Source organism: Equus asinus, chromosome 5, assembly GCF_041296235.1.
Source record: "Equus asinus isolate D_3611 breed Donkey chromosome 5, EquAss-T2T_v2, whole genome shotgun sequence".
NCBI classification, from domain to species: Eukaryota; Metazoa; Chordata; class Mammalia; order Perissodactyla; family Equidae; genus Equus; species Equus asinus.
This window is the reverse complement of record NC_091794.1, coordinates 25,649,176-25,674,307: the sequence shown is the minus strand read 5'-3', so window position 1 is coordinate 25,674,307 and position 25,132 is coordinate 25,649,176. Positions and strand designations below refer to the sequence as shown.

Below are 25,132 nucleotides of genomic sequence, written 5' to 3'. Positions count from 1 at the left end.
TATTTGCTTAAATAGTCATTGGTAGGATATGTTTCTTCCTTTCTTTCTGGCTAACTTTCAACTTGTTATCCCCATTACATTGTATACTTTTTCAACAAAGTCATTTATTGGTTGTGGCCAATTCTTATTACCGTTGCATTTGTTTTAGGGTTTATTTGAGAGATTCAGGAGTAGTCTTGTTTTGTTCCTTGACCGTTGGATCCTTATCTTTTGAGGTGATTGTTTTGGTTTTTATTGGGGGTGTATATTTTAAGAAATGTCCCTCCCCACCCCGCCCGATTCAAATACTTTTTACTTCAGTCTACTCTTTGGATATCATTTTCAGAAGTAGATTTATTAATTGAGCTCATTTTAAGGAGAATAGATGATAATTTATATCAACTCTGTAGTTTTTTTTGGTGTGTTTGTGAGGAAGATTGGCCCTGAGCTAACATCTGTGCCAGTCTTCCTCTATTTTGTATGTGGCACGCCACTACAGTGTGGCTTGATGAGTGTTGTGTAGCTCCACTCCTGGGATCCAAACCCGTGAACCCTGGGTCGCCAAAGCAGAGCACATGAGCTCAACCACTTCGCCACCAGGCCGGCCCTGTTTTTTTTATTTAACAAGATTTTACTCACCTGCCGTCTCACTCTTAGAAAGTGTCCTATTTAATAGGAATTAATATTTGAGCAGAAAACATGGAGTGAATAATCATGCTTCATAGTTTTTCCTGGTAAGAGTCATGTTATTGCTTATTATTATTGATTTCAGCTCACCTGGTAAATAGATGAATCAAGGTATCTCTTCTAGTGGATTGTTTTAGGGAGCTAACCTAGAATGATCTGTTTTTCAGTATCCTCCCATGTTCTTACAGTTGTTTGACTGAATTTATCTTTTTTTCCCCTCAGGTAAACATAAATTGTTAATAGAAGATTTCTTTCTAGATGACTTTAATAACAAAGCCAGTCTCCTAACACTTTTTAATATAGTGCTGTCTGATCTTTGATGTGTAATTGATTGATCTGGAATTGTGAGACAGTGGTACTGAATGAGACTGATACTCTCTCGCTTAGGTCAGTAGATCACAAATTGGAAATCATTATGGACAAGGCTGTGATGGGATCACTCTAGCTAGATCAGTCTCAGAGATGGCTACTTTGTTTTTTTCATAATTGTAGGTGTAGTTTATTATAAAAAAGACTACATAGTCTTTGTAAAAATTACAATACTACAGAAGAGAACAAAGTAAAAAGTAAAAGTTCCTTGTTTCTAACACTTGTCTACTCTAATTCCAAAGAGATAACTACTGATATTGATATCTTTCTGGAAGTTTTTAATTTAGAAACAAATATAGAGTGTATGTGTACTTATTTCTATATACTATGTTTTGTAAATGTATATATTTTATGAAAATACACAAATATTTTGTTTTATGTAAATTAGATGTTATTTGTATGCTTTTGAAACTTGCATTATTCATTTAATAACATATCTTGTAGAAATTTCAATGTTATTGCATATAAAACTGGCTTATTTATTTTAATGATTGATTAAATGGTGTGCCTTACTTTATTTAACCACTCCCCTATTGATGAATATCTACAGTATTGCTAGATTTGTTTGAGTGAAATAGTGTTGAAAAGATCATGCTTGTATCTATAGATGTATAGATAAATTTATATATAGATCTAGATGTCTATATATGCAAGCATGTTACTTATATCTATATACATTTCTAACACTGTTTCTCTGGGTGTATATCTTTTTATTGGAATATAACATTCATAGAGAAAAGTGCACAAATTCTAAGTGATGAATTTCCTCAAAAGTGAACATACTTGTGTAACCACTACCCAGATCAAGACATGGAACATTGCTAGTATCCCAGAGGCCCTCTGCCTCTTCTGTTCCTCTTAGTCACAACCCTCCTCTGATTCCTAAGGATAACTACTACCCTGATACTTTCATCATGGACTGTTAGTCTTACCTGATTTTGAATTCACTATAAATAGAATCATGCACTATCTGATTTCTTTTTTTTTCTTTTTTTGAGGAAGATTAGCCCTGAGCTAACATCTGCCACTAATCCTCCTCTTTTTGCTGGGGAAGATTGTCCCTGAGCTAACAACCGTGCCCATCTTCTTCTACTTTATATGTGGGACGCCTGCCACAGCATGGCTTGATAAGCGGTGCGTCGGTCCGTTCCCTTGATCTGAACCGGGAAACCCTGTGCTGCCAAAGCGGAGCATGGGAACTTAACCGCTACACCACTGGGCCAGCCCCCATGATTTCTTTATTTTACATTGTTCATGAGATATATCCATGTTGTTGCACGTAGTAGTAGTTTATTATCATTTCTGTATAATCGTCAGTTGTGTGAATATATCAAAATTTATTCATTCTAGTATAATAGGCATTTAGATTGTTTCAAGATGTTGGCTATTATGAAAAGTGCTGCTGTGAATATTCTTGGATGTGTCTTTTGGTGCATGTACATGCTCATTTCTTTTGGTTGTATACTTAGGATTCAATTTGCTGTCTATGCATATGTTCACCTTTAGTAGATGCTGTCAAACGGTTTTCTGAGTGGTTTTGCCCATTGATACTGATTGCCCCATGTCCTTGTTATGTGGTATTGTCAGTTCTTTCAGTTTTACCCATTTTAGTGGTTCAGTAGCAGTATTGCAACATGATTTTAGGTTGCATTTCACTGATGACTAATGAAATTGAGTACCTTTTCATGTTTAGCGGCAATTTGAATATTTTTTTGTAAGGTGCATATTCACCTTTGCCTTTTGTCCATTTTCCCGTTTTCTGTTTGGTTGTTTCTTTCTCTTACAGATTTGTATTTCTTTATCTGTTGTTGGATATATATATGTATGTGTGTGTGTGTGTATATATGTCAACTATCTTTTCTACTCTTTTGATAAACAGAAGTTAATGTTAATAAAGTCCAATTTTTAAGTCTTTTCCTTTTGGTTAGTGTTTTGTATATCCTGTTTAAGAATTCTGTGCCTACCCCAAGGTAATGAAGATATTTTTCTTGTTAATTTCTAGAAGCTTTATGGTTTTCTTCTCCCGTTTAGATTAACAATCCATTAGGAATTGATCTTTTGCTGATGATGTGAGATGAGGATCAAGATTTCTTTGAGGGCTTTTTCTTTTTTTTTCTTTCACTCAGAAATTTTTTCAGTTTCACTTTGCAGGCTTAATCTTTCAGTTCTTATAACAACTTTTATACTTAACCTGGCAGGGGAGATACCATGATCACAAACAACTTTAGTATATTAAGATAATGATAAATAGATTTTTCTGTGACTAATACTAGGGATTTGTATTAAGACTGAATTTAATATCTTTTTAAGATTATAAAGTAACACATACTTGTTGAGAAAAATGTAAAAAATTTGAAACTATAAAGAAGATAAAAATTGCTGTAATCTTACTACTCCAGGATCATAACTACTAACATTTCATTAGCAGTTTAGTGTTTTCTTTTTTGTTTGTTTTTCTGTGTATGTATTTGTGTTGGTATAACATTTGCTGCATTTGCATTTGTGTTTGTGTAAAATTGTAAAAATATGTTTATCTATATATATATTTATCACTTAACCTTAAACATGAGCATTTCACTTTGTCATTAGTATTATTCAAAAGTAATATTTCTAATAATTGTATAATATCTTATAGCTGTATTATAATTTCTCTCTATTATTGGATATTAGTCTTGCACTTTTTTTTTACTATAATTAATATTGTGATCTTATATGTAGACATTGTTGTCATGTGAAATTATTTCTTCAGTATAGATTTCTTCAGGCCGTTGATATACACTGGCCAATTTGTAGTCCACAAAAGTTGACCAATTTGACCAATTCGTTCTCCCTCTAATAGTGTATGAGATTCCAAACTTAATATCTTTATAGATGATCTAGAGTAGGAAATCTTCGTGAAATATAATTTCTAGATTTGTATATGATGTTGTGGGGAAAAAGACACCTGGACTTGGTCTTGGGTTGGAAATGGAGAAGAAAATTAAAAGATGTCTTTAGACGGGAGGCTAGGAGAATACTGTAGTCCCCTCATATCTGCAGTTTCATTTTCTGTGGTTTCTGTTACCCACAGTCAATTGCAGTCTGAAAATATTAAATAGAAAATTCCAGAAATAAACAATTCATGAGTTTTAAATTGCGTGCTGTTCTGAGTAGTGCGACGAAATCTTGAGCTGTCTTGCTCTGCCTCCACCTGGGACGTGAATCATCCCTTTGTCCAGCATATCCTTGCTGTATATGCTACCCACCTGGTAGTCACTTAGTAGCTGTCTTGGTTGCAGTATTGCAGTGCTTGTGTTCAAGTAATCCTTATTTTAATTACTGATGGCCCTGAAGTTCAACAGTGGTGATCCTGGCGGTTTGGATATGCCAAAGAGAGGTTGTAAAGTGCTTGCTTTAAATGAAAAGGTGAAAGTTCTCGAGGTAACTTTTATTACAGTATATTGTTATAATTGTTCTATTTTATTATTGTTGTTAATCTCTTACTATGCCTAATTTAAAAATTAAACTTTACCATAAGTGTGTATAGGAAAAAACATAGTATATATAGGGTTTGGTACTATTCGTGGTTTCAGGCATCAACTCGTGGCCTTGGAACATATCCCTTGTGGATAAGTGGGGGACTACTGTATGGCATATTAAAAGGCAGGGAGTTTGGAACAAGGTTCTGATGTGAAAGGAAAGATTAATTTATTTTTAGCAATATTAAGTTTTAGATAATAGGCTATCTAAGTGGAGATGTTCTGTAGAAATTGGTAACTCTCTGTCCAAGCAATTACATATGTGTAATTGTATAATAATAGTTAATAGCCATAAATATTTGTTTAGAACTTGAATGTTTTCAAGGTGCTCTTTATGTAATCTCATTTGATGTGTATAAGCTGGATATTATTACTAGCACTAATTAACTAACAGTTGAAATGATTATGATAATGAGTGGCATCAAGAATCTGCTATATAATGCTCTGTACTGTAGTTGATACTTTACATATATAATCTCTTTTAACTACAGAAATTCTTGAGGATTATTCCCTCCATTTTACAGATGAAGAAAATTCCAAATGATTAAATTTTAGGTGTTCAGTCTCACACTGCTAGTATTACTATTTGGAATTAGATTGTATTTCTTCTAACTCCTAACCTACGCTTTCCTTGTTTTTCATACTACTTCTGGAAGCCAAGTTTACCCAGATAGTAATTGGAAGAGATAGGATCAAAACTCAAGTCTTATGCCTCACCTGGATATTCTTGGCATTTTGTTCACTTTGTTATTTTTAAAATTATTTTCTTTCCCTTTAGTGGTAGTTGTTCTAGAACCATTGGAAATTCTTTCCATATTCTGGCAGCAATCAAACTGTAGTTCATAAATGGGAAAATAAAATGTGTTCATGTAAAAATCATTTTTAAATGTTTGAAAAATTTAGATTTATCAAGAAGCAGTTATAGTAATGGAATTAACACTGTACTAAAAGACAAGATCTTGGTTTAAGTCCTAGTCTTGAAGCTTAATAGCTTGGGTGAGACACTTACCTCTCTGAGGTCTTAGTTTCCTTATTAGTGGCATGAGGATAAGAAATAATTTGTAGATCACAGTAGCTAGGCTCTCAGTTACTGAATTTGGAAGACTTGGGTTTAAATTTTGGTTTCCCCTCTTAATTAGTGGGGTTTTAGACAAGTAACTTTTCTGGGCCTTAGTTTTCTTATTTTAAAAATGAGATGAAAATACTAACCTCACAGTGTTTGTAGGATTAAATGTAACAGACTATACAGTCTGGAGACCTTGTGACACCTCCCTCCCCCCCCCCCACCATTGTACGCTCAGCACCTAGGACAGTGCCTGGCACATAGCAAATGTTACCTAAATCTTAGTTTACTGTGCTCAGGAGGAGGAATCATAAATTTATAGAACACCATATAAATGCTAAGTATTTTTTTAACACAGCTTTATTGAGGTATAATTGATATACAAAAATATGCACATATTTAATGTATACAATTTGATAAGTTTCGGATGCTAAGTATTTTTGTAGTTAGAAAAGTCAAAGTTGAGAATAGTTTTTTAACTTTTATTTTGAAATAATTTTAGGTTTATAAAAAAGTTACAGAAATAGTACAGAATTTACATAAACCCGTCACCCAGCTTCCTCCAACATCAAAGCTCATTCAGCTGTAGTACAGTTATCAGGACCAGGAACTTAATGTTGGTATCAGAACCAGGAACTTAATGTTGGTAAAATGCTATTAACTAAACTATAAACTTGAGTTGAATTTCATCTGTTTATCCCCTAATGTTGTTTTTCTGTTCCAGGATTCAGTTCAGAATCCTTTGTTCCATTTAGTTGTTGTTTCTTCTGAAGTCTCCTCCATTCCGTGGCAATTGCTCAGTCTTTCCTTCTTTTATGACCTTGACACTTGATGAGTATTGGTCAGTTATTTCGTATGGTGTCTCTCAGTTTGAGTTTGTCTGATGTTTTCTCATGATTAGATTGAAGCTCTGAGTTTTTTGACGCTCCCATAGAAGTGATGTTGTCATCTTCTCAGTGCATCATATCAGGGAGAACAAAATGTGGATATGTCTTACTACTTGTGATATTAACCTTGACCCTTTGTTAAGGTGGTATCTGCCAGTTTTCCCCTCGGTAAAGTCACTGTTTTTCCCTTTGTAACCTATCTTGGAGGAAATTCTTTGAGTCTAGTTAAATATCCTGTTTCTCCTCACATTTTTACCTATTGATTTTAGCATCCATTGGTGGACTCTGCTGGCTGTAGTTATTAATGTGGTGTTTGCCTAATTGTGATTTTGTATCTTCCCCATTCCTTCTGTATTTATTTAATTGTGGCTCTCTCTTCTCCCACCTTTATTTTTTTCAATTATTGCAATTTATATGAGTATGGATATTTGTTTTATTCCGTGAGTTACAACTGTCATTATTTATTTTGTTGCTCAAATCATTCCAGCTTTGCCCATTAGGAGCTCTTTCACACTGGTGCTTGAGTTCTTTTGACGTGCACTGATCCTTTTTCTGGCACTTTAGCTTCTGGCACCACGAGATGTTCTGGGGTCATCTTCTGTTTTCTCCTGCCCCAGCTCTGGAATCAGTCATTTCTCCAAGGAGCCTCAGATCCTTTTATTTGGATAATAGTATTTGGAAACTAGGTTCTGGGTGCTCATTGTTCTTTGGTGCTCTCAGCAGACAGAGCTAGGAAATACATGAATGTCTACTAACCTGCACATGTACACACACACTAATTTCTTTATGTTGGTGGGGCCCAGGCCTCTGTTCTAAAAGAGAGTGAATGCAGAAGAGGAAGGGAATGCAAAAAGTGTGGTGGAGATGTATTGAGATCAGCGGTTCTCAAAATTTCTAGTCTTGGAACCGCTTTACTCTTAAAAAATACTACAGACTCCCAGTAGCTCTTGGTTATATGTATCATTTACCACTTTAGAAATTAAAACTGAGAAACTTAAAAACTTGTTTATTAATTTATAAGTAACAACAAATTCCATTACATGTTAACATATAACTTGTGTGTGTGTGTGTGTTTGAGGAGGATTGGCCCTAAGTGAACGTCTGTTACCAATCTTCCTCTTTTTTGTTTTTCTTTTGAGGAAGATTGTCACTGAGCTAACATCTGTGCCAATCTTCCTCTATTTTATGTGGGATGCTGCCAAAGCATGGCTTGATGAGTGGTGTGTAGGTCCATGCCCAGGATCCAAACCTGTGAACCCCGGGCCACTGAAGCGTAGCGTGAAAGCTTAACCATTATGCCACCAGGCCAATCTCACATAACATATTTTTGATGAAATATGACCCTATTTTCTAAAACAAAAACTTTACTGAGAATTTGTTTTACAGTTTTACAGATCTGTTTGTTGTCTGACTTAATATAAGAAAACTGAATTCTCATGTTTGCTAATACATTCAGTGTATGTTAACATCATATGTTAGTTAGCTTCTGGAAAAAGGCCGCTATATACTCATGAGAGGAGGGTGACAAAAACAGGTATTATTATGAAAGTACTTTTGGTCTCATGGACTACCTGAAAGAGTATCAGGGACTTTCAGGAGTTCCTGGACCACACTTTGAGAACCACTGATAAACTCTTACAAAATGAAGGTATGTGTTTACTAGAAGGTTGGATCCAGAAGAACTACCAAGAGGAATAGGAGAGAACTTAAATCATGATGTTGTGGAAGTCTGAAAGAATAGAATTTCCAGGTAGGATGGGTAGGGTGGGGGTGGTTAGCACTATTTCAATTAAGAAAACCTGATTTGATCACTTTGTCCACCTGGTCTTATAGTGATGTAAATTATAAGATGCTGATATAGCAACCAAAATGCAGATTTATAGTGAGGAATACCACAGGGAGGTAGGCTAGAATGTTTGTTATGAACTGTGGATCCCTGAACCTTTTCCAGATCAGAGAGTAGCTATAGGCTTTCTCAAACCCTAGCAAATGTAGCTCCCTTCAAAACTTTGCATGCAGTCACGGGTCAGGCAGAAGCGGGGAGGGTTATGGTTCATCGTTGACTCAAAGGCCTGTCCATCAGCATGCTTGCTGCTCCCTGCCCTATTCTGTGGCTTGCTGAGCTTGGAATTAGAAATCTTCCCGTTGACTGGTTACATTTAACTATTCTTGCCAAACTAGCCTGGATATACACAGATACACACTTAGTCTTAAATTTCTCTTTTTCTGGACTCCTTGAATACTCGCAAATAGTGCTGACAGTCTTTTTTTAGACAGTACGTTTGCACTACGGTTAATTGTGTTATATCTTTCTTTTTACATTCAAACACCTGTTAGCCTTGTGGTCACCTTGATTCAACTTGTTTCCTAGGCAATATTTTGGAACAGTTTCCTTCTAGTGATAGTTAAACAGATCCTTTTTGTGTGGCTATATACTACTTTTACTCTCAGAATAACTATTTCTCTAAATTTGGGGGCTGTTATTTTATCTATACGCTTACTACAGATTATTCTTTCAAAAAGATTGGCCATAGGAAGAAGGAAGTTGTTGGAAAATTTTGATCCTTAAGAATTTGTTTGATGGGGAAATTTAAGTGTGCTTTTAGGCAGAGAAGAAATAGCTGGTGGAGTGAGGGAGATTTATTTTGGAGAGTCAGTGAAGCAGTAGAGCCTTGGGAAAGGGTAGGAGTGGAATCAGTAGCACAGAGAATAGAGGAGAACACGGACACCTTCTTGTTACTCAAACTGGGGTGGGAAGATGAATGAGAATACAGGCATACTTAGACATAATGTGACTTTGGTTCCAGACCACTTCCAGATTTGGAAGAAAGAAATAAAAGGGGGGTATACAATAAACCTGCAGCTCTGATTAGGTCCCTTGTTTCATCCATGAAGCCTTTTGCAGTTATTTCAAATCTCATTAACTTCTCCGTTTGATTCCTGCCCTTAGTCCCTGTACCATTCATTTAGGCTGAGCCTGACGTGTGCTATCTTGAATTATTAGGGTGTTTTTTGGTAATACATCAAAACTCCCCATCTACGTTTTAAAAGGACATCTTATATTTAGAATGTATTCTCAGTATCTAGAATTATGCTCTGCACATATTAGAATCTCACTAAATTTAAACCTTTTGTTGTATTATTTTAGACTGACTGGAGTTTAGCGTATAGCAGGCATTAATAGCTATTGAATGGATACATAAGTGAAAGCTATTATGGAAAACACCAAAGAAGAATATCCTGTTTTCAGATATCAAGATAAGATACTGGTACATTAAATAGGCAAATAAGAAAGTAGGATAGTTGGTTTATTTTGGGGCCAGAAATGAAATAAGTCTTGAAAAAGAAAGTCATTTTGGATTCTGGGCTTGAGTTATTAGTGACTAGAATCGAGGGAAGGAGTTTTACAATATAGGGAGGTTTCTTTGTGTTTAAGGTTGGAAAAATAAAGAGAGAGAGATCAAAAATGAGAAAAACATCAAGATAATTCAGAGAGAGATTTTAGAACTAGCAAGAAGGAACCAGCTTGGGCAGTGGCAAGGGGTGAGGAAGCTTGACACTATGGGATTCTGCCTCTTCTAAGGATGTTGGGGAAGAAGTTAGATGAGTATAGAAGGTAGATATGACAAGGGAGTCAGGCCTGATGGCTTCCCTAGTCCCAGAGTGAGAGGCCCAGAGGAAGCGTCAATTGGTGGATGAGCTGGGGTCTGAGAGTTTTAGTAGAGAAATGTCTCAGTTTAGTCAAATCTTAGGACAGAAGGATGGGTAGGGTGATTGACAGTATTGATGGTGTTTCTGGGTAGGTAGTGAGAGTAGTGTTGAAATTTAGGCGCTCAAGTTTAGGCATGAGGTAACACGTAGGCCTAGGTGAAATGGTAAAGCCTAAGTGATGGAGAAGAAACCAGAGGTTTTTTTTTTTTTTTTTTTAAATATGTGATGTATTTCCTAGTCTGTTGGTTTTCTTGATACTCTCATGAATATGTTTTAAAATCCAGCAAACCAGTCTTTTCAAATATCACACATCAGCAGATGCCTGCTTTGATTAATTATACTTTGGTTTATTTTAGGTGAAAAGTAACACTGAGAACTTGATTTTCTTTTAATCATTCCTCAAGGAAACAGTAGACAACTTATGGATGAAGTATTGTCTCTTTAGTTATGCTTAAGAAGTTTTCATGTTTTTATAGTTTATTGTAGTTTTCCTTGGGCCAAAGGAGACTTAAGTTTTCCCAAACTTTTGGCAACTCATTCTTTATAGCTGTCTTATCATCATCATACCCATCTCACAGTGTCTGGATTTACCAACATCTTTTCTAAGCACCTTAGGCTGGACCATATATGTTAGTGTGTGGTCATGTGATTTATAGAGGAGATTACTGTGTTCCATTTATTAGTGATCAGCCTATTGGGGCATTCTAAAAAGGTAACTTGCTGTGTGCTTATTGACCTTCACAATGCTTTAATTCCTTGATACTTCTAAGTTTGGGTCTGTGCTTTCATAATGTTTAAAGTGCCTTATATTGGAAAATGCTAGGGCTAATATGACCACTTTCCGTGTATGTGGAAATAACTAAAAGGTTCGGTACATGTATTAATCTTTTTCACTGTTTGCACATAAAGGCTCTTCCTTACTTTGAATAGCTGCTAATTGCAGAACTTATTTGTGAATCTGTCTTACACTTTACTTGACACTTGCTAAAAAGAGTTCCTCTGTTTCTTATTGCTGCATGCTACATTTTCATGGTTTCTTTGCAATTTATAAGCTGACAGAAATGTTGGAACTACTTTTTGGTGTCCCTGCAAATATAGGACGGAGCAATTCAACAGCTGCTAAGATAGTCTGTTATTTCTCTTTGTCTCATACCGAGCCCAAGGTGTTGTATTCCAGTAAACATTACTTCAGAGATGGTAACATGTCTGCATTCCAAAGCCTTTTTGGTGGTGATTTACCATTCTGTTTTATGTTCCAAATAATGATACCAAAAGAAACCATAAGAGTGGTCACTAGTGCTGTTCTGTAACCTGAGAGAAAGAATTATGTATTAGCTAAATAATCATTTACATTATGCTTTTGTGCCAAAGAGTCTCCTTGATTTGCAATTCTCACACTGCATACATTTCAGGAATTTATGAAAGCTTCTGATTCCTTATTTTGTCAGTCTGAAATCTCTGGCTTATGTTGCGTTTTCCTCATGAACCCTTTCTACACAGCTGTGTCCTCCAACGTTATGCTATGAATCTATAAGATGTTTATAATCTTTGCACCATATTTTTTAGTATATTTTTAAAAATGTAGCCATTAGCACATTGTACTTCCTGGATTATTATCAAGGATTTTTGTTTTTAAGCTTGTAAACAACAGAATATTTCTCAGTTCTGGAGCCTAGAAGTGCAAGATGAGGGTGCCAGCATGGTAGAGTGAGGGCTCTCTTTTGGGTTACAGACTTCTCATTGTGTCCTCATATGGTAGACGGGTCAAGGATTTTTAATGTATTTCATAGCCTGTTCAGTTGAAAGTTTCTTAGTTTTAAGATTCTTGTGTTTTCCTTTCAAGGATGGATTGAAAATGTGGCAGTGAGGAGTGGATGACTGACTGAGCACCATCAATTGTGATGAGAAGTGACACTACTACCATTAGTGGCTTTAGAACCTTGGTGTATTTTTTTAGGAGTCCTAGACAATTCTTTTCATATCTGTGAGAACTGAGGTCTAAATTGTTGACATTTGAATGTTTCTTATAGTATTTCTCTACTTATGGTGCACTTGCCATTGTGTGTTATACATAGCAGCAGCCTAAAACCATGTGCAATTCTGTAAGCACATGTTTGGTGATGGTTTATTGTAGAGGCCAGGAAAATGCTGGCTCAGATATTGTCAAAAGTGTTGAGCTTAAAGATAATTACATTTTCATTGTTAGTTTGTCTTTCTTTTCTTTTGATGTGATTACCTTTTAGAATTTTGTGTTGTTTCATGATATTTTGTTAATAGAGGGAAAGCCCATTGTGAAGTCTGAATACCCCTTTTATCCCTTAGTGTTTTGTTGGTTTTTGGAATTTAATGTTTTTTTGTGCTGTTAACTTCAACATCAGTTTCCTTAAATGTGGGAATGAAATTGATGTTACTGTGTCCTGACTTTTGCTTTATTCCATTAGGTCTTTTGTTTGTCTTTTGTAAGGACATCTTTAGTCTTTTTTCCAGATAGATTTTTGTAAAATCTTAGTTTATCCCTCAGTTTATGTGCTCTTGGTTCTTATTTTTCAATTGCCTATTAATGAATTCTCCACGTACTACTGACTTGGGTGTGCGTGCACGCTCGTGCACACACACACACACACACATAATCATTCTGGGAGCACTTATATGTAGTTTTAGCAAAGGATTAAACATGCAATGGCTTTTTGTCACAATGAACTTTTTGTTTATTTCTAAAATTGGCTTTTTTTTTTTAACAGATAAGTGTAAAGCAGGAAATTACTTTTACTGATGTATCTGAGCAACTGATGAGAGACAAAAAACAAATCAGAGAGCCAGTAGACTTACAGAAAAAGAAGAAACGGAAACAACGTTCTCCTGCAAAAGTAAGAGAATATATTAAGGTGGTGGTCCCTAACCTGTTAATCCCGAACTCTTGGTCAATCTTAAGGGCAGGGACCTGGCTGGACCGTAAGGCAGACATCAAAGTCTCACTTGGTTTAGTAAAGCTGGAATGTTGGATCAGCTTCACCAGAAGGAAGGAGAGGATGCATACCTGCAGGGAGCTAGTGGGCCATTGCTTTCAATTTTCCCACTTCTCTTTTACCGTGTCTTTTTTCTAAAAATAAACTTTTCTTGCCCCATGTCTCTCTTTTCTTTAAAAAACTGACAGATGGTATGTAGTGCCCTTGCTTCTCATTTCTATTAGTTTTACTTATTTTAATATTATGGTTTCAGGAAAATGCACTACCATTTATTCATCAAGAAAAGGTTGTGGGATACCTGTACTAGAATATGAGGTCCATGAGGACAGGGACCCCATTTTATTCATGGCTGTTTCCCAGGAGCTTGGAATAGTAAGCATAATAGACTCTCAGTAAATACTTTATGAGTGAATGAATGGATTAGGATATAGTCAAGTAACCCAGTAGATACTATTAGGAATTTCCTGTTTCCCCCCCTTCAGTACAGTGATAGTTGACTATATGTAGCATTTTGGTTATTCCTAGGAGGTCTCTGAACCATTTGCAGTGTATTTACATCTTTATAGTTATTTTTCGTCTTTTGTTCTCTCCCCTCATATAGTGAAGGCGGCTTTTTTAAAAAGATCATATTATGACTTTTTTATTTTGATGGCTACTTGCTTTGCATTTGCATTGTGATTTAAATCGTAATCATAATCATCATCATTATTTGTATATTTTGGATACTTTTGGACTCAATGATGTGTTGGAGCCAGCTTGTACTGGCTTGCCAGAACTAAGTTTTCAGGAATTTTGCAAGCCAGTACTAAAACCATTGAGAGCTTAAAATTAGCCATGCTGAGAATATTTGCACCATGGAAATCAGCAAACACTTTGCAAGCCACTGATGCCTTAACCTGTTGTTTAGCATTCACCAGCACACCACTGCTTTTGGGATATGTAAGTATGCCTAATATAGAAAATTTTGAAAACTGTAAAGACTAAAGTAACCCATAGTCACATTTCCTAGAGACAACTACCTTAATCCTCTGCTATATTCCCTTTCTATCTTCAAATTTGTATATTTGGATAGGTACATTGATTGAATTTCCTGATTTTTAACACTTAAAGTACGTGTAAGCTATTTTTACGTTTGTTATTAAAAGTTTTTATAAAGATTTTATTAGCTGCATAATATGTTGTATTTTGATATATTCAATGATTGCTATGTTGTTGGAAGTTGTATTCTCTTTGCCTTCATTTTAAATCATGCTACTCTTAAAATATTTGTATATAGATCTTCATGCATTACTGAATCAAAGGGAATGAGCTTTTAAAAAGGTTTCTTGACAATGTTACTCTTTCCAGAAGTGTTGAACCAGTTACATTGCTACCTGCAGTGGACCTAAGGTCCACACTCTCACCAGCCTTGAGTGTGAGGTTTTGCTTTTTTGTACCTTAAAATGGACATCTGATTATAGTTTAAATTTGAGTTTCTTTAGTTACTGGTCATACTAAACTTGTTTGGTTTTTTTCATAATTATTTGTGTTTTGTGAAATCCCTTCCTCCCTTCCTCCCTCCCTCCTTTTCTCCCTTTTCTTGGGGTTAAGGTTTTTCTCAGTGATTTAAATGATACTTTTTTGTTTGTTTTTTATATTGACAAATCAAATTCTTCATATATAGCACAATAACAGGTTTTACAGAAAAAAATTATTGAAAAAATTGTCATAGTGATTGATTATGTTACTTTGGGTTCACTGCTGGTCTATGGGGAATCTATTTCATATCTTTAAAAACAACATAATATATATAAATTCTGCATTTTCCTTGATATTTTATTGCCATGTTTTTCTGGTTCTATTCTTGAGGGTAATGTATTCCAAACTTTTGGCTAAAACTCTGATTATAATCTTCTAGTAGGGTATTATTTGGAATCTTTATTTGCTGATATGTTCTAGGTGTTTATTAATACAGGTCACATTTTTACAGGGTTTAAGCTCTTTTGCTTGTCTGATTTGATTAGTTAAACTCATTTGTAATGTATTAGAATATTTCTAAGTATTATTTAAGTATTTATATATCTGTGTAGTTGCTAGATGAAAGATTTGTTCTATTCTAAGGTTATTGTATATAAGAAAATGTTTTGGGGCCATCTTTTTAGGGAATTCTTGGGAGGGTAAAATGCCTAGAAATAATATATGACAGACAGGGGTTTGAGAATAACAAAAACAATTATTTTTAACTTGTCCTGGCGTATTACATGTGACAGGACAGGGGCTTGTTGTGGACTGTTGTTAACACTGGTCTGCAGTCTCCAGATGAATGGTGTCTGTGTCTGGAGTCAGAACTTTGTGGTGTGACCAGTGAGTTATTTTGCATTCTCTTGGACATGTGTCAGATTTTTCGTTAAAGTAACTCTTTTGGCCCTTTTGTATGAAAAGAAAGAAAAGCTTATCTCACGTTTATAAATCCATGCATTACTTGTTTTAAATTCCTTAAAAAGCAACTTTAAATTTCTCAAAGAATTATAATTTATTATGCTTAGAGGACTCCACTCTCCCCCAACACCTTTCCCCAATCTTGAATTTTGCCGTTATGAATATTTTGAGTATGTGTCACCATTTTGTCATATTAGATTGGGGATCTGTACAGGAAATGAAACTAAAGTAATGTGATAGACTTTTTAAGAATCTCAGAGTTTATACATCTATATAAATGTGGTTCCCTTCAAGCTAAGCTTTGTGGTGAGAAGTACTGTATTGTTTTATCATCTTTAGCTGCCATGGATTTTAAGCAATAATTGCTTTCTGAGCCTTTGTCCTATGGCAAAGTCTAGTCATCTTAAAGTAGATTTTGCCAGAATACATTTGGCAACATGTCTGAAGAAGAAGAAGGTAATCAAGTTAGGGAATGCTTATCTAGGTCAAGTTATTTGATACTGTCATGGAATAAGCTGTTTTATGAAAGTAAATTTTCTACATAATAAGAGCTTGTCCCTTTTAAATGTCAAATTTTAACTGCTCTGTTGGAAATCTTTAATGTGTTGTTTTCTTTTTAAATATAGTGCATTTGAGCATGATTCAGCTTTTAATGTCTTGGGGGTGATGTTGTAAACATTAAAGAAAAATCATATGTATTGTAATGAAGTCCTCTGGATGGAGTGAGATATTAGGGCTTTTTTCCTTCGTCACCCTGTAAACTCCTGACTGCTAGCTAGACTTTAAGTGTTTTTGACCGCTTGCCGTTGCTTCACTGTCTCATTCCTTAATGACATGCTGTTCATTTTTACAGTGTTATACCTATATGGCCATTTAATACCGTGTTGCATTGCCCCTTTGAATTTTTTGTTTTGTTGTGGATTAGGACTACAGAGAACTAAAGTTATTAGTAATGTATGAAAAGTCTTAGTAGGCTTAAGTGCGTTCATGTCAGTGGTTCTCTCTCCTGGCTCTGCATTAGTCATCTATAGGGCTTTTCCAGTTATAAACACCCATGCCCCATCCCTGGAAATTCTTATTCAGGGGATTTCTGTTTATACTTTAAGAGTCCAAGGTGATTGTGATTTATGTTTAAGCTTGAGAATCTCAAGTCTTGATACTAGAAGTTTTTGGATAAATGATGTATTACCGCATGACTTTACTGTTGACTTGCGTGAATTAGGAAATAATGTTTTCCAAATGGAAGGGTTTTATGAGGGTTGTTGAGTTAACATTGATGATCTCTAAGAATCCTTTCAGTAAAATATAGCAATGTTATCTTAATCCAGTACTGTACATTTTATAGGTCTTTTCAGACTCCTTAGTAATTAAATGAGATAGAACAGCATACGTTTTATTACTTAATTCTTATTCTGAAATGCATTTCCTTTTTCATTCTCTCAGCAAATAATTTGAGTGCTTATTATGTGCCAGGATCTCTTATCAGATGCTGAAGAAAGGAACTGGGTTTGTTGGTTACAACACCTCAAGTGGTCTGAGTAGAAATTGATTATTCAAAGTTATGGTGAACTCTGGAAGGAAGAGCATATTCCACAAGTCAAATAGATTATACATTATGTAGAGAATCGTTTCCCAGCAATTATTGTACACCATTGGTTCTGAGTAAAGATTTGTGATTTTGATATGAAAAAGATTTTAAATTGGGGCTGGCCTGGTGGTGTAGCAGTTAAGTTCATGTACTCTGCTTCGGTGACCTGAGGTTTGCTGGTTCGGATCCTGGGTGGGGGTGCCTAGCACTGCTTGTCAAGCCATGTTGTGGTGGCATCCCACATATAAAGTGGAGGAAGACGGGCAGAGACCTCAGCTCAGGGCCAATCTTTCTCAGCAAAAAGAGGAGGATTGGTAGTGGATGTTAGCAGAGGGCCAATCTTCCTCAAAAAAAAAAAAAAACACAACAAAACATTTAAAATTAAGTGATATGAGGAAAATTTCATTAAAAGAAGCATAGAAACGGAAATACTAGGCATTTGTCATACTTTCTGCTACGTGTTAACTTGATTGTGGAAGAAGCGGCTTTAAAGATGAAGAACTGATTATGACAAGGGATGGAAATATGGAATAGTACTTAATGAAGAAAAAAATTAGTAAAAGAATGTATTAGTATTTTATTTATCTAACTTTCCCAGGGAATTATATATTCTGGGTAAATGATTTTTCCATAGAACTGAATCCTAACTTTAAAAAATATTTTGATGTAAATCTTTCTTTAAAAAATATCACATACTTCTGTGCCTGATATTTAGGAAACATAAGAGAAATAACCTTTTCTAAAATTTAGGGTTATTATACTTAACATCAGTTATTGTACCATGCTTATGATACAGTGAATTTCGTGTTCTGGCACTGTCAAAAGCTTGCCATTTAAAAATGAAGTTTGGTAACATGTAAAATCTCGTATTGACAGACAGTAAAAATCCTGGAGAATGAAAGAAAGTGACAATGTGAGTGTGGGATATTAGAGATAACTAAGATGGTCAAGATGTGGTGGTCGTTATTGCTCCGGGTGTCTTTGTTATTTTGTTGTGTGTCTTTGGAGCTGCGCTATTCTTGCATTTCTAATTGGATTTGGAGAGTGAACAGAATTTTAGAAGATCTCATTCCCCACCCCCAGTTGCAATTAAACAACTCATAATAGGTGAGAAATTTAAACTATCTTCTCTAAATTGTCTTGGTTTTGGTGGTTTAGAAGTTGCTTTAGATTGATTTAAGAATTATGGTAAGATGTGTGATCATTAGTTTAAACTATGCTTTAATAATTTTGGTAGTAAATAGTAGACAGTATACATAGTATAGGATGGGGAAAATCATGTCTGCTTTTTAAGAGAGCAAAACTTTTTCTCACTGAGGGATGTAGGGTTTCAGTTATTCAGTGGCACTGACTCTTGAGGATTGGAAAAATATATCTCCTAATGGACCATGAGATTAAGAAAACAGATTAATTGAGGTGTTCCATTTGGTATTGAAATTTTTTACCGAAAAGTTCTAAGTTTATTAAACAGTTAAGAAAAAAATCAAATATGTTGAGTATTGTTTAGACTTACTAATTTCTCCACTCTTTATAAAACTTGATTGCTTGGTCTTTATAATATACCGTATTTCTCCAAAAGTGGCAATGACAGGAGGCAAGATAAATGTGGAGATATTATAGCAGGCACCTTAAGACTTAAACTTTGAAATTTCAAATTCTTTAATTGTAATGGTGTTCATATGTTGAAGGGCCAAAGAAAAGCTAAAATATTTTATGGTACTAGTATCAAGTAGGTCTCCTAATCTCTAAGACACACACACTTAACTGGTAGATCACATTCTACTAAAAAATCTTGAAAGAATGTGAATAAGAAAAGAAGCCAAGTCTATACCAAGGAAGAAGATTTTGCCTGTATTAATGTGCCATTTCTGTTCCACTAAGGGACTTTGTTCTTTGCATGCCCTAATCTCTATGGCACTACTAAGTAATTTTGAAAAATTGAAAAGTATCGCTTTCTGCAAAAGTTTTAAAAAAGGATAAAGTGGTAAGCTGTGAGGATGTTTGGTATGGATAGCAGGCAGCCATGTCAATAGACATTATAGGGTCTCACTATGTTCCAGACACTGTTTTGGATACTGGGGTTATAGTAGTGAATGAAACAGACAATACCAGGCGCTTATATTTAAAGCAGATTACAAATTGGAAGAGCCACTGCTCTTCTGAGACAAGATGAATTTTATTCTGTCCTTCATGCAAAGGTGTTTGTTACTCTGGCCTGAAAAAGAAAAATATAAAATGTCCAAGAATTTGATTTTTCTGTCTTTGAACTTACACTAGATTTTTCAGTCTGCTTATTCACAAGTCACTGTTAGCTGTTTCATCCATAAAATCCGCCTTGAATTAAGGCTCGAATCCACAATGAAAGGCAGCGTTACCTCCAGTGCCAGAAAACAATGACCTAGAACTCCCCAGCTCTTCATAAAAGCGCTTTGTACAGTTAAGGATTACATCCGTTTCACATTAAGTAACTTGGGCCAGATTTGCTCCTTACAAAGCCTTTCCTTGAAGTTGCCATGCCACGGAAAGCTATTGAGCTGCCATGTCCTTTGGCACTTGGATCCTCTTATTTGTTATCAACATAGTGAAAAAATACCTGGTGCTATCTTGCTTTTAGTTCTGTTTTATATAAAATGTTTAATATCTTTTGGTTATTTGTTTTATGTTAGAATATTTTAAATCATATTTTAAAAGCTTTTGTGTTTTTTCATTTTGTACAGTGTTAACTTGAATATTATTTTGTGACTTGGAGGGACTGAAAAAATTTTAAACTGACTGGCCAGAGATGAAACTTTCCACTTTCACTGACTCTCTTCAGGAAGCTGTGACACCCACTTCCACTCTCCTGCCAAATGTTTCCTTCTATGACTTTGGTGCATAGACTTTGAAGCATTGTTGACCACCTTGGCAGTTTGCCCAGAATCCAAATACCCTGTATAATTTGCATAATAATTACCATTGATTTACATACAGTATAGGCTGAATTGTCTTCCTGAATTTAAAGTAAAAAAATTTTTTTAAATTACAGCCTTTTTTTCTTGCCTAATTCCCTTTTCTTGGTTTGAGAAGGGGTTATAACTGTGTATTTACAGGGCCTAATCAGTTTCCACAGGCTTTTGTGTTTCTTAAGATGTTTCCTGGATTGCTCCACCCTGTGGGGGACACGATTTCTTAGCTCCTGCTCCATGTGCCCTGCCTCCACTTCCTCCTCACTTGCCATGTTCCCCCTGATCTTACCTGCTAGCTTTCTTTGTTTCTTATCTTCCCATCGTATTCTGCCATCTTTATTCTCTTCTCAATATTGAAAAAACGGATCATGTATTATTTTCACTCAGCCACGTGTCTGATGAGAGAGGCAGTTTAATGTTGCATGTTGAACAAATGGTTGGTAATTTGGATGTGTGAAGCCGAGAGGTGACCTTTTTTCTGGCACTGTCTAGACCAGGCCCACAATATTCTCAACCTTAGGAAGCCCAGGAAGATAAGGTTGATTTCTTTCTCACCTATCTTCCTTTCCCATACCCACGCTAATGTATTTATCTATATATAAGTATATAGAGAGCTTTTTCTCATTTTTATAACCACATAAGATTAAATTGTATTCATTTTCCGTGATGTATTTAAACAGTCCTATACTGATTGATATTTACTCCATGTCTAAAACATAAGACTTTTGTCCTGGGTGTGTGAGAACTTGAAATTGAAAGTAAGCTGTCCTCACTCTGGTGGAGAGCACTGAGGGACTCCACCGGCATCAGCTTTGGAGAGGAGGGAGGAGAGTGCTGAGATCTTACTTAACCAGCTTCCAAAGTTTTATTAGTGATTTTTTACCCATTCTGAGTCACATTGTACCTTCCTACAATTAATGAGAACATTATTCTAATAGCCTTTTCAAGATTATTTAGGAAAAAATATTTCATAGTCTCTGGTGACCATTGTTTGCATTAAAAGGCGTTATCTCTTTTATAAATTAGTATTACGTTTTTTAAAACTTCTTTCTTTTGTTTTTGCTTTTTTTTTTTAACTAGATCCTTACCATAAATGAGGATGGATCACTTGGTTTGAAAACCCCTAAATCTCACGTTTGTGAGCACTGCAATGCTGCCTTTAGAACGAACTATCACTTACAGAGACATGTCTTCATTCATACAGGTATTTCTTGAATTAAAATGGGCTTATGGCCATTAAAATTATTTTCTTTGCTATTTCATCTTTATGTAAATGTCATTCATTCCTAAGACCGTAGCTAACCTGACATTTCAAATCAAAGATTTCATAGGCCAGGATGTCAGAAGGAAACCAGAAAAAAATTTAAATGAGAAAACAATTACTATGGATGTGGAAAATTAATTAGTCTTAATTGGACACTTATTTGGCTTAATGTGTTCTTTAAGCTAGAGAAACAGTTAAAGAATGTACTACTTAAAAAGCCTGCTGGCATTTAGTTTTCAATGCAAGACATCCAGATGGAGTTTGAAATCTGAATTTGGAAATCAAGTGTGAAAAATGATGGTTAAGAACATGAAGTTGTAGAGAGGAGAACTAAAGACTGATTACAAATCTTTGGGGAAACAGACTAGACATAGACATGTAGGTTGAATTAAGGGGTGGGAGTGGGGGACGGAGTAATGAGGTGGGTGTAATGAACTAGAAAAATAGAGTGTCCCAGAAGCTAAAATAAACGAGAATTCCAAGGAGGGATGACCAACAATGACACAACCTTCCGAAAGGGATAGAGAACTGAACTGAGAGAAAACCGTTAGAATAAACAACAAGGAGATCATGGGTACCTTTTAAGAAAGCAGAGTATAAGGGTTACAGCACATGGGGGTGGTGAAGAATTTGAGACATAGGGTCAACTGCTCTTTTAAGAGGGTGTGGTAAAAGGAAGGAGAGAAAATACTAAGGCAGGAGGGTTTCAGGATTTCTGGAAAGTTTCTTTGCATGTAGCAAGACCAAAGAATACTTTCCGTAGAAGGAAAGGCTCCAGCAGAGAAGGAGTGTCTAAGAGACAGAATTTTTTTTTTTTAAAAAAAAAGGATGTTTAGAAAGTTCTGCAGGTTCTGGAGAAAATAAGAGAAAAGACATAAGTGATGGTTAGCCCTGGAGAACAAGGTGGGTGGATCTTCCTCCACATGAAAGGAAGAAGAGATGTTCAAGACACACTCGATAACCTGAGGCGTCCCTTCTAACCTCGTCATTTTTAAATTCTAGTTTAAGTTGTTTTATTTATTTGTTTTCCTTGAAGGATATTGATCAGATTTAATCTCATTTTTGTGTGATTATGAGAATGTAAATTGTAAAATCTTGGGAAAAAATTGAGAGGAAATAGAATTCTGTTAAGTTAATGAACATACGTATAAAAAATTTTTATGGATAATTTGGAATTTTCCAGAATTTGGGCTTCTAAGATTTATCTTTCCTCAGAAATAGTAACTATAAACTGTGTTTTATCCAGTAACTAATTTGTGGATGTGAAATTATTTTAAGGCGAAAAACCATTTCAATGTAGTCAATGTGACATGCGTTTCATACAGAAGTACCTGCTACAGAGACATGAGAAGATTCATACTGGTGAGTGCTGCCACCCATACTAGGGTTATTAAAATTACTATTTCAAATAGAGGGGAGAATTTTTAATAAATAGCCACAACTTGTTGCCACTTTCATCAGTTGTGTTTCTTAAGAGTATGTATCACAGCTCATCTTTTTCCTTCCTTCAATAAATCAATGTTAATTGTTAGGACTTGGCTTTAATGTCCAAGCCCAATAAATTACTTTGAAATAGAGTTTCATAATAACTTAAAATATGTTTAAAGTGACAAAAGGAAGGAAGTTTTTGTGAAATTATCTGTTTCCTTAGATGTTTAACAAGTTTAGCGTAGGTAAAATTCTCGTTCACATTAATTAGTCTGGGGAAGGAGGCAAATGCTGGGCCCCAAGATAGTGATACTCTGTTTTTGCTTTCTTGCTATTTCATGTATATAGAGTCTATATCAAGAGAGTTGTAATCTTAAGTTAGACATTTCCAATTTTTCTGTCAAGTTGTTAATGGTTTAGAAACAAATACTTCGGAAGATCGCTATAAAGGAACCTATACCTTAAGAAGTTGTCTCATTTTACAGCAAACGTTTATTTGCATTTATTTCTTTTTACTTTTCTGGCAAATTGTAAAACCAAATTTTATATGTAACCTTGATTTAGTAGACTGTCAACTTTTTGACTTTTGATGTCTATAAGCATGGGGAAAAGTGGTTTTTTTTAGAATTTATTTCCAATGTCTTGCCTTTTTGTGATGGAAGAAAGCAGAGTTGGTGAATTTGCATAACTGTCTTACATTTAAATAGAATTGAGGATGATGGTGATAATTTATTATATGAATATTGAAAAAATAAAAGTTCTTCATATTTCTCTATTTAAGTACTCAAGCAAATACCTGCCCGGTGTTGTTATTTAGATGTTCTCGTGGTACCTGCAGTACTTGTGAAAGGAGATCCTTAGATGTGTTGTCTTATAGAAGAAGCAACCTTTCCTGCCTAATAACTTTCCTTAACTTTCTTCCCCTAACAAAGAAGCATGAATGTGGCTGGTCTGCTTAAATAAAACTTCAGCTGTGCAGCACATCTGTATGTTTTGATGTTCTGCTTTTCAAAGATCATTATGCACACCACTTTTTAAGTAAATATTATTCATCTCTTCCAGATGGAAGGGAGTATAGGCACTTTGGGAGAAAGAGCAACGTTGTCGATTTTATGCGACTTATAGCTAAATTTAAATTTCTATACAATAATAAAACCTGATCAGATAATGATAAATAAAAGTGGTTAAGGGGCTGGCGTGGTGGTGCAGCGGTTAAGTGAGCATGTTCCACTTCGGTGCCCCTGGGTTTGCCGGTTTGGATCCCGGGTGCGGATATGGCACCACTTGGCAAAAGCCATGCTGTGGTAGGCGTTCCACATATAAAGTAGAGGAAGATGGGCATGGATGGTAGCTCAGGGCCAGTCTTCCTCAGCAAAAAGAGGAGGATTGGCAGCAGTTAGCTCAGGGCTAATCTCCCTCGGGGGGGAAAAAAAAAGCAGTTAAATATTTTTGTGTGTTTTTAATACCTATTAGATTTTGATGATTTACTTATTCATTCAACAAAAATTTACTGAGCCTTTAGTGTTTTTCAGGGAATAGAGAGATAATGTAAGGCTGTTTCGTTGGAGTTTACATTCTAATGGGAGAGACCAAGATATAAACGAGCACAGTGTAATATGTTTTGTAGAATTTCATAGAAAATGCTGTTATGCCCTGAGGAAGAGCCAGAAGTGCTGTCTGTTGAAGGTTACATAGGGAAGGCAACACGGAAACTACAGGAGGTGCAGTTAAGAGTGTGTGTGTGTGTGTGTTTCTGAAAAAAGATTTTCAAAACAATATTTACCCTTACTGCACTCTGCTATTTTCTCTTCTCTTCTAGTAAATTCTTTTTTGAAGTGCTGGTCACAATCTTGTAATCTCACTGTTTGGAAAAAGACCCATGCTCGACCATGGGCTATCTTGGATTTAAACAGGTTATAATGGATAGTTAGCATCTATTGAGAATTCACTAAGACCAGATATTGTGCTTAGTGTTTTGTTAAATATCTCATTTAGTACTCACATTAATCTTGAAAGAGGAGGCATTACTATCCCCAATTTTTAGATGAGAAAGTAGTAGGAAGCACACAAAGGTTAAAAAACTTTCCTAAATTTATATAATCTAGCGTATGATGGAGCCAGATTCCAGCTCAGGTCTCTGTGACTCCAGTACACGTGTGAAATCGCTAACTGTGCAGAATGGGACTAGGAGCAGAACAATATCTTTTGGCCTTTTTGAGTTTTTCTTGCTCTGCCACTAAGCTGGTTATGACTTAACCTTCAAATGGGTTTAGTCTGGGTCTAAAAGGGATGGAAGCAAAGGCTGGAGT

General features: G+C 35.4%; 1 protein-coding gene across 18 annotated transcripts in view; it reads left to right on the top strand.

Annotated features, from left to right (window-relative positions):
• ZNF148 (zinc finger protein 148) overlaps positions 1-25,132 on the top strand; it is a 119,025-nt gene that overhangs the window by 62,054 nt on the left and 31,839 nt on the right. For all 18 annotated transcript variants that reach the window (XM_044771416.2, XM_044771419.2, XM_044771420.2 and 15 more), the window contains 3 exons: positions 12,956-13,081; positions 21,212-21,335; positions 22,674-22,757. In XM_044771416.2, the coding sequence (XP_044627351.1) occupies positions 12,956-13,081; positions 21,212-21,335; positions 22,674-22,757 (334 nt within the window). The remainder of the gene's footprint in view (positions 1-12,955; positions 13,082-21,211; positions 21,336-22,673; positions 22,758-25,132) is intronic.